The sequence below is a fragment of the Tachysurus fulvidraco genome, chromosome 2, assembly GCF_022655615.1.
Source record: "Tachysurus fulvidraco isolate hzauxx_2018 chromosome 2, HZAU_PFXX_2.0, whole genome shotgun sequence".
In the NCBI taxonomy this organism is placed as follows: domain Eukaryota; kingdom Metazoa; phylum Chordata; class Actinopteri; order Siluriformes; family Bagridae; genus Tachysurus; species Tachysurus fulvidraco.
In genome coordinates this window covers 19,019,336-19,029,335 of record NC_062519.1, presented here as the reverse complement: position 1 = coordinate 19,029,335, position 10,000 = coordinate 19,019,336, and the positions used below count along the sequence as shown (strand labels likewise).

The window sequence follows — 10,000 nt, the reverse complement described above, 5'->3', positions numbered from 1 at the left end:
AGGCGGAGTCATCAGAGTGTAGTGCATAGTGTGTATAGGGTGAGAATGTTGGAGCAGCGCGTGCAGTGATGCTGACAGATGTTTCTGCTCAGGTTCTGCTCAGGATCCAGAATAGTCCCGAGACGCATCACAGCGGCGCGCAGGGGAGGAAGTGATGGAGAGGTCTCGCGAACTGCTTTCTTTCTCTGCACGCACTTCCCCCGTCTGAGCTTCACGCTCATCCACGAGCCGCTGCAAATGCTTGATGTACCGGATAGCGGCTCGTAGCGTCTCCACTTTGCTCAGTCTTTTGTCGGCGGCGGTCCCGGGAAGGTGCTCGCGCAATTTGGCATAGCCCTGATTTACGCATTTCACGCGCTGCCTCTCTCTCTCGTTACGCTTCTGAATAAAGGCGGGCTCGAGCGCGCACTCGTACACGCCAAAGCGCCCGTGGAACGGACCGAGATACGGCACGAGCGGCGCGGCAGCACCAGGAAAGGAGCCGTCGTAGATGCGCGGCCCCGCGTTGCGCGGGTAGATGAGCAGCGGGAGCGCGTGGCGGAAACGTGCCGGGTGGAACTGCGTGTTAGCGCGCTTTAGAGAGTGACCAGCAGAGGGCGACACCACACTGTAGGGACAGTAATGCTCAGAGAGCGGCCGAGTGAACGCAGAGTTCATGATGGACTGGGGTCGAATCTTTAATGTAATATAAAGCAAATAAGGGAGCGCTCGCGGCACCGCTGCTGTTTCACAAGGTTTAATGACAACAGGAAGCTGTGACACTACACGAGCACTACTGTAACACTGTAACTGTCCTCCTCCTCCTCCTCATCATCATTATCATCATCATCACAGACTCTCTGTTTGCTGGAGCAATGCTCAGTGAGGAGACTCCATCATCATCGTTACTTTCACCTTCTCTCCATGCTTGTGTAGATGAGCTTGGTGAATATCTCTTATGTTCTCATCTCACTCTTCCAAACGTGACACTCTAGAGCAGACATGAGAGTTTAATAATAATAATAATAATAATAATAATAATAATAATAATAATAATAACAACAACAACAACACCAATAATAAATATTCCCAATATTGACTATTGACAATAATATCTATATTATTCAGAGAGTTATTAATCACTGAGATTAAAGATGCAGCATCAACACACTGTTTCTACTCAATAATCTCTTAATGATGCATTAATTCCCTTGGCTGGAGCTCTGTCTGTCTGTCTGTCTGTCTGTCTCTCTCTCTCAATCTTTGTCTGTCTGTCTGTCTGTCTCTCTCTCTCTCTCCATCTCTGTCTGTCTGTCTGTGTGTGTGTGTCTCTCCCTCTCGATCTCTGTCTGTCTGTCTTTCTGTGTGTGTCTCTCTCTCTCTCCATCTCTGTCTGTCTGTCTGTCTGTCTGTCTGTCTGTCCATCTCTGTCTGTCTCTCTCTCTTTCTCTCTCCATCTCTGTCTGTCTGTCTGTTTGTCTCTCTCTCTCTCCGTCTGTCTGTCTGTCTCTCTCTCTCCATCTCTGTCTGTCTGTCTGTCTCTCTCTCTGTCTGTCTGTCTGTCTCTCTCTCTTTCCCTCCATCTCTGTCTGTCTGTCTCTCTCTGTCTGTCTGTCTCTGTCTCTCTGTCTGTCTGTCTCCCTCTCTTTTTCTCTCCATCTCTGTCTGTCTCTCTCCACCTGTCTGTCTGTCTGTCTGTCTGTCTGTCTGTCTCTCTATCTCTCTCTCTCTGTGTTTCTGTCTGAGATCATTACAGTATAAATGTATACAGTACAGATGTGTGCTAAGAAGCAGCTGTAGTTTTCCTGTACAGATGTGTGATGAGAAGCAGCTGTAGTTTACCTGTACAGATGTGTGATGAGAGGGAGCTGTAGTTTACCTGTACAGATGTGTGTAAGAATTTGCTGCAGTCCATCAAAATTCACGAAGCATCGTCTCTATCTATCGATGTTAAAATAGCATACGTGAAGTGATTGTTCTCTCTTTACTATCTCAGATGCCCCGCCTCACAGTGGGGCGTGTACAGTTTGGAGGAATCTGTATGTGTGTGTGTGTGTGTGTGTGTGTGTGTGTGTGTGTGTGTGTGTGTGTGTGTGTGTGTGTGTGTGTACAGTAGTTGTGAATTTCAAAGGGAGGATGAAGCACAGGATGTAGAGTGAGATAGGGTGTGTTTTGGGTTACAAGCTGGTGTTGACTGGCTGAAGAGGAACAGCTGCAAACACTAATTAACATCCGCTCACACTATAGCTACACTATAGCTACACAACTGCTACACTACACTACTGCTACACAACTGCTACACTACACAACTGCTACACTACACAACAGCTACACTACACTACTGCTACACTACACTACAGCTACAACTAAACTACACTACAGCTACAACTACAGCTACAACTAAACTACACTACAGCTACAACTACGCTAAACTACAGCTACAACTAAACTACACTACAGCTACAACTACACTACTGCTACACTACACTACTGCTACACTACACTACTGCTACACTACACTACAGCTACTACTAAACTACACTACACTACAACTACACTACTGCTACACTACACTACAGCTACAACTAAACTACACTACAGCTACAACTACACTACTGCTACACTACACTACAGCTACAACTAAACTACACTACAGCTACAACTACAACTACACTACAGCTGCAGCTACACTACAGCTACAACTACACTACAGCTACACTATACTACTGCTACTGTGTGTGTGTGTGTGTGTGTGTGTGTGTGTGTGTGTGTGTGTGTGTGTGTGTGTGTGTGTCTGTCTGTCTTTGATGGTGATAATGTGTGTTTGTGGAGATTCAGATCAAACTGTTTCCCTGATTAGAGAACAGACGGTGGATTTAGATCCTTGCGACTCCACCTTCACCAAACACTCATTAGACTTGCCTAGATCCTGCACTTTTCATGGCATGTGGCTTCATAATGTTTATTTCCCCAACACTTATAAAGAGATAGATAGATAGATAGATAGATAGATAGATAGATAGATAGATAGATAGATAGATAGATAGATAGATAGAACTTTACTGTGATTGCATATTACAGGTACATAGCAATGAAATATCAGAAAATGTTGTACAAGTGAACAAGTACAGATAAATATGTAAGTGTATGTAAACAATTCTCTTCTCTTCTCTTCTCTTCTCTTCTCTTCTCTTCTCTTCTCTTCTACATTAAAACCCCAGTCTCCATTCATAATTTCTGTTTATTCTGTTTGAAACACTTTAGACCGTTTCAGTATCAGTTCTACTACATGCTGTAAACTTTAATTTATCTCACAGGTAAAATCATCAGGGGGTTTGATTATTTCTCAGCGGTTCAGTCGTGTCATCTCCAGCCCTGACCCCTGACTGGGAAAGTTCTCACTTCATGCAGCATCCTCATGTTCCACCCCAACCCCTAACTGTAAAGGAACATTTCAGTTTTTAATTAAAGTTTTGGAAAATAAATAAATAAATAAATAAATAAATACTTATTTGATATTAAAGGACATGCCCCTCAGACTCAGTGCTCTCTCACATCTCTATCATCAAAATGGCATCCATTTCTTTACGGCATGTCAGACCAGGTGTATTTTAAGATGACGTGATAGTGTTCTCACACACTCACACACACACACAGGCTTGTTTGCCGGACATGTTTCTTCACTCTGATGATAGATCTTTTCTTTCCAGCATGTGTGGTTTAGCTTTGAAGCCAGTGCTTTTAGAATGTGTGTGTGTGTGTGTGTGTGTAAGTCCAAATCACATCCTGACAAGGTGCAGACAGCTAACGGTTTCTCTTACCTAAACCCAGCTGAACAGTCAAACACGAACACACTCTCAGGCGAACACACTCTCAGGTGTAAACACACTCACCTAAACACACACTCAGGTGTAAACACACTCAGGTAAACAAACACACACTCAGGTGAACACACACTCAGGTGAACACACACTCAGGTGAACACACACTCAGGTAAACACTCACTTGAACACACACTCAGGTAAACAAACACACACTCAGGTGTAAACACACTCACCTAAACACACACTCAGGTGTAAACACACTCAGGTAAACAAACACACACTCAGGTAAACATACACTCAGGTGAACACACTCAGGTGAACACGCAGTCAGGTAAACACTCACTTGAACACACACTCAGGTAAACAAACACACACTCAGGTGAACACACAGTCAGGTGAATACGCAGTCAGGTAAACACTCACTTGAACACACACTCAGGTAAACAAACACTCAGGTAAACACACACTCAGGTGAACACACACTCAGGTAAACATACTAAGGTTTTTACTTATACTTGTTTATTATTATTATTTTCCTGATGACTGAGCAGAGATGAAGTAAAAACTGTAACAAGGCTGAACTGGACAACAACATCCCACAATATAGACAGGTGTGTGCCTTTCCTAATCAAGTCCAATCAGTTAAATTAAATACAGCTGGACTCCTGAGAAGGAGTAGAACCATCTCAAGGAGGATCAGAAGAAATGGACAGCATGTGAGTTAAATATGAGTGTCACAGCAAAGGGTCTGAATACTTATGACCATGTGATATTTCAGTTTTTCTTTTTTAATAAATTTGCAAAAATTTCTTACAGGTCTGTTTTTTTCTGTCACGATGGGGTGCTGAGTACATTAATGAGAAATAACATGAACTTTTTTTATTTTAGCAAACGGCTGCAATTAAACAGTGAAAAATGGAGAGGGGTTTGAGTACTTTCCCTACATTATGCCTGAAAAGATTTTGAATTTTTTTTTCTATCGTATGTTTAAAAAAATTGTATAATATGACTTGCTGTTTATATTTGTTTTGTTTTTATTGTATTTATAAGATATTTGTGTTTTTGTAATTGATTTTTGCCATGAAAATAGCTTTGCTTGCTGACATGGTATTAAATAAAAGAATCTGATTCTGAATCTAAAGCAGAAGTAAGCTTTGAGGACATATTTGGTCTTCATGATCACAATGTTGAGACAACAAGATGGCATAGATCACTTTAGCTTAATGTCACTGGTTGTCTGTGGGTTTATAAGCTGAGACAACACCATGTCTCAAAGGTTCATACTCTGTAACTGCAGAGCAAAAGTGTCAGGAAGAAACTGTGTAAGGTTGTGTTGTTGTAGCAGGGAAACTAAATAAACCTATACAAATACAATTTAAATGTTTAAATAAACATGTATAGTCACACCATTGTAGCAGTGTAGCATGCAGTAGGCTATAAGGTAAGGTAATATATATGTGTGTGTATATATATATGTGTGTAGACACACACACACACACACACACACCATTGTAGCAGTGTTACATGCAGTAGGCTATAAGGTAAGTAGTGATTGCTCATATGAAGTTTACTCAAGTGGAAGAATGTAAGTAATAAACTTACACCTATTAGCACTATGTATTATATTGTGAAAATGTAAATTATCTTAATATCAAAACCTTCAATTTTTTCTGGACTTAATGTTAAATACATTTCTGACTGTAGAAGCGAAAAGTGAACAGACATGCGCTGAATAGAGACGGTAAAAGTGGGTGGGTCCAATATTATTGGTCTTAAAAAGTGGGTGGGTCCTATAGTATTGGTCTTAAAAAAGTGGGTGGGTCCAATATTATTGGTCTTAAAAAGTGGGTGGGCCCTGTCCCACCCACATATAATGGTTCCGAAGCCCAAGTGAACACAGTAATCATAAATACATGTCACTAATTGTAAAAGAAATTGTACAGAAAAAAATACAATACTCCTTTTCCGCCATCTGCTGGTGAAACGATGTTATGACATTAAGTAATATGTCTAATCTGTTAAACACATATTCTGTAAGTCTAAACATTTCTCCACCTTTTATAATGAACTGTGTCACATTTACACACTTCCAGGTTACAACATTCACGTGTCATTCTACAAAACGGGCGACATTTTCATTTTATCTTTAAAATCTTTAATAAAAGTAAACTTAAAAAGATATGTTAGTCCACCCAAAAATATATTTTCCCACCTCAGACAAAATCCTTATTAATATTATTCTTTTTATTCAGAAAGGGAGCCTTTCTTGTACCACTCTGTTACAGACAATATGTTCTCCATTATATGTATAAATATAAATATATTTTTAAAATCTAATGTTTCCCTAATAGTAAAATGTCCCATTTTTGAAAACCATAAATAGAAAGTTTATTTGATTTATAATCTTGAAATATGAAATCAACATCTCAATGGCCTCATTGTTTTTACTGAAACCATGAATTCACTTAAAAAATGCAAATAAAGTTACATGTATTTTTTTTAGTGAACACAACAAGAACATCATTCAATATTAATTTACGTTACATTCAATTTCCTTTACATAAACGTTTAACAAAATAACGATGTGACAGGGTGGTAACTGATGTGATGGGGTGGTAACTGATGTGATGGGGTGGTTCATTGTGATGGGGTGGTAACTGATGTGATTCGGTGGTAACTAATGTGATGGGGTCGTTCAATGTGATGGGGTGGTAACTGATGTGATGGGGTGGTTCACTGTGATGGGGTGGTAACTGATGTGATGGGGTGGTTCACTGTGATGGGGTGGTAACTGATGTAATGGGGTGGTTCACTGTGATGGGGTGGTAACTAATGTAATGGGGTGGTAACTGATGTAATGGGGTGGTTCACTGTGATGGGGTGGTAACTGATGTAATGGAGTGGTAACTGATGTAATGGAGTGGTAACTGATGTAATGGGGTGCTGTGGACAAAAAATATTGTTGCATATAGTTTTTATATTCTTATCTAGTTTGTATATGAGTATGTAAACACTTCGTTTAAATAGTAGTTTTCTATTTTGTTTGTAGTTTTGTGCTTTTATAATAATTTATAACTTGTTGTTTCTTTAATACACTAGTGTAGGGATGTACCGATACAACTTTTTCTCTTCCGATTCCAATACCAGAGTTTGCCGGTACGGCTGATACCGATCCGATATCTGTGTTCTTTTCCACCTTTAAAACTAAAGAATGTAAACAACTCCCTTAGTTATTAAGATTTATTTGTTTCTGGCAAAGAAATATAAAAATGTCCACATTACTGGATGAAAAATGAGAACGCAAGAAACCTTAAACAAAGAATTAATGCAGCAGCAAACAGAACTTTTAACAGTTAGTGGTATAACAATCTAAACCATATATACTGCAATTCACTCATTCATTCATCTTCTACCGCTTATCCGAACTTCTCTGGTCATGGGGAGCCTGTGCCTATCTCAGGTGTCATCGGGCATCGAGGCAGGATACACCCTGGACGGAGTGCCAACCCATCACAGGGCACACACACACACTCATTCACTCACACACACACACACTACGGACAATTTTCCAGAGATGCCAATCAACCTACCATGCATGTCTTTGGACCGGGGGAGGAAACCGGAGTACCCGGAGGAAACCCCCGAGGTACGGGGAGAACATGCAAACTACACACACACAAGGTGGAGGTGGGAATCGAACCCCCAACCCTGGAGGTGTGAGGAGAACATGCTAACCACTAAGACCACGTTCACACTGCAAGTCTTCATGCTCAAGTTGGATATTTCGCTCAGATCTGATTTTTTTTGTTTGTCTGTTCACATTACCTTTTAAAATGTGGCCTATATCAGATACCAGTATGAACTGTTTGCTGTTTCGAACTGACCCGCACGCGCAAACGAACGATAACGATGACGTCACACGCAGCACGCCGTTGCACTAAAACGTTGGCGAGGTTACGGAGGAAGTATCGTATCATCTGGTGCAAGCAAACATATCATGTAATGCTATAAAGTGATGTATTCAATGCAAACATTATGAGCTGGTTCATGTAACCACTTTATAACACTCTTAACACACACACGTTACTGGTCATGTTTGTGTCACATTTTCGCAGGTGCAAAATAAATGAATAAATAAATAAATAGATTTTTGCCGGTGCATAATTATGACGAATGTTGATGTAGATTGACATAAAAGTCGCATCAAATCCGCCTTGGCTGTTCACACTGTGGCCACATTGGAAAAAATCAGATTTGGGTCTGATTCAGGACCACATATAGAAGTGGCCCAGATCTGATTTAAAAAAATCAGATCTGGGCCAGATTTGAGTGTTCACACTACTGCTGAAGAAGTCTGACCTGGTCACTTGACCCCAAAAAAATCAGATTTGGGCCACTTTTACCTGCAGTGTGTGCAGTGTGCACCGTGCCCCCTTATACTGCAATTATTACATTAAATTATTTTCTGAAGAAAAGACAATATTTTAAAGTGAGTCTTAAATTAAAACTCCTGAAACACAAAGTAAAGTGTATTAAACAGTAAACCTCACACCCAAATGAGCGATATGTTTAACACACTGAGGTAAACAGAAAGGACGCTTGATAAACATGCTGTCTGTCGCAGGCGGTTTATTTACATTATTAATTTATTTACATTAATGTAATTTATTATATAAGTGTATTTTTCTTATAGGTTTAAGCGATAGTCTGTGATGTTTGCTGGTCATTAATCAACCACCACGTGCACGGGCGTCGGAAGTAAATAAAAAAGTGGGCGTGTCCTGTCCCACCCACATATAATGGTTCCGACGCCCATGGATATCAGGAAGCAGCAGCGCGGTCAATGCTGTAGGTAAAACACGGACTGGAGTTTAATTTATTAGGACATTCCTCAAGCAGAATGGATTCGCCTGGCGGCGCTCTGAAAAGTAATAAAAAAGACATATGTGCTAAATAGAGACTGTAAAAGTGGGTGGGTCCAATATTATTAGTCTTAAAAGTGGGCGTGTCCTGTCCCACCCACATATAATGGTTCCGACGCCCATGACCACGGGTATCGGATTTGGATCGGTCACGCACCACCTCGGTACATCCTTAATTTTGAGTATTTACATTTAAATAATATTACCAGTTTGATGATGTGTGTGTGAAATTAAAGTACAGGAACACAAACACTCAGTATTGATATCTTTCAATTATTTTTATTATTGAATAAAATGCAGAAATATTCTGTTACAAAAAGAACATTGACCTTAATTTAAAAGTTGCAGTAAAAAATATAAATATTGGTTTATGCCACACAGCTACTGAGATATTGAGCTTTAGTGTTAATGTTACTGATCAGCACTTTCAGTCGAGACTCCAGACCATCCAATAGCTGAGAGTTTAACACAAACTCCTCCCCCAGCTTCTGCAGCCCCGCCTCCTTATCTGAGAAAGAGAGAGAGAACTCTTATGTTCATTTATTAAAAACATTTATTCTAAACATGTAAATATTCCATTCATATTGTAACATACTGATATATACATCAGCCCCCCCCCACACACACACACACACACATTCTCCACTAGTTCCCTTCCTTTGTGCACTTCCTCCTTTAGGGGGTCCAGCATGGCGTGCAAAATGTCCACTACCCTTAAAACTCTGTTAAATATATATATATTAATATAGTCATAACCCTCATCTGTCTGTCTCTTCCTGTCTGTCTGTCTCTTCCTGTCTGTCTGTCTCTTCCTGTCTGTCTGTCTGTACCTGTAAGCTGGTTCAGGATGTCAGCTGTGTCCTGAATCAGGTGAGTTGCCTCAGTCTGTAGTGTCTGTAGCCTTTCTGCTGCATCTGTGGTGGTGTTGATGTCTATATTCTGCTGCAGCTTCAACATCTGTTGCTGCAGCAATTCCAGGTCCTATACATCATCATCATCATCATCATCATCAAAAAACAAAGAAACCTGATTTTGTTAAAGAGTAAAGATGAAATTTATTTGATTTGTTGGTGCAAATCAGTTCCAATATTACAAAGGAACTGATTCATTAGATTCAGTAGTGTGTAGTGTAGGGTATAGTGTAGTGTTGTGTAGTGTAGGGTGTAGTGTAGTGTTGTGTAGGGTGTAGTGTGTAGTGTTGTGTAGTGTAGGGTGTAGTGTAGTGTTGTGCAGGGTGTAGTGTGTAGTGTTGTGTAGTGTAGGGTGTAGTGTAGT

The 10,000-nt window shown here is 40.4% G+C and overlaps 2 protein-coding genes across 3 annotated transcripts in view; both read right to left on the bottom strand.

Annotated features, from left to right (window-relative positions):
* The window catches only part of LOC113649009 (achaete-scute homolog 5-like), a 968-nt gene extending 311 nt beyond the window's left edge, over window positions 1-657 (bottom strand). The window contains exon 1 of the mRNA XM_027156565.2: window positions 1-657. This exon is cut by the window's left edge and continues 311 nt beyond it. Coding sequence (XP_027012366.1) covers window positions 100-657 — 558 coding nt within the window. The 3' untranslated portion in view covers window positions 1-99.
* An 8,321-nt stretch (window positions 658-8,978) lies between these two features.
* The window catches only part of lamb3 (laminin subunit beta 3), a 12,964-nt gene continuing 11,942 nt past the window's right edge, over window positions 8,979-10,000 (bottom strand). For both annotated transcript variants that reach the window (XM_047803252.1, XM_027155929.2), the window contains exons 21-22: window positions 9,556-9,706; window positions 8,979-9,233 (exon numbers count right to left, since the gene is read on the bottom strand). In XM_047803252.1, coding sequence (XP_047659208.1) covers window positions 9,094-9,233; window positions 9,556-9,706 — 291 coding nt within the window. In that variant the 3' untranslated portion in view covers window positions 8,979-9,093. The remainder of the gene's footprint in view (window positions 9,234-9,555; window positions 9,707-10,000) is intronic.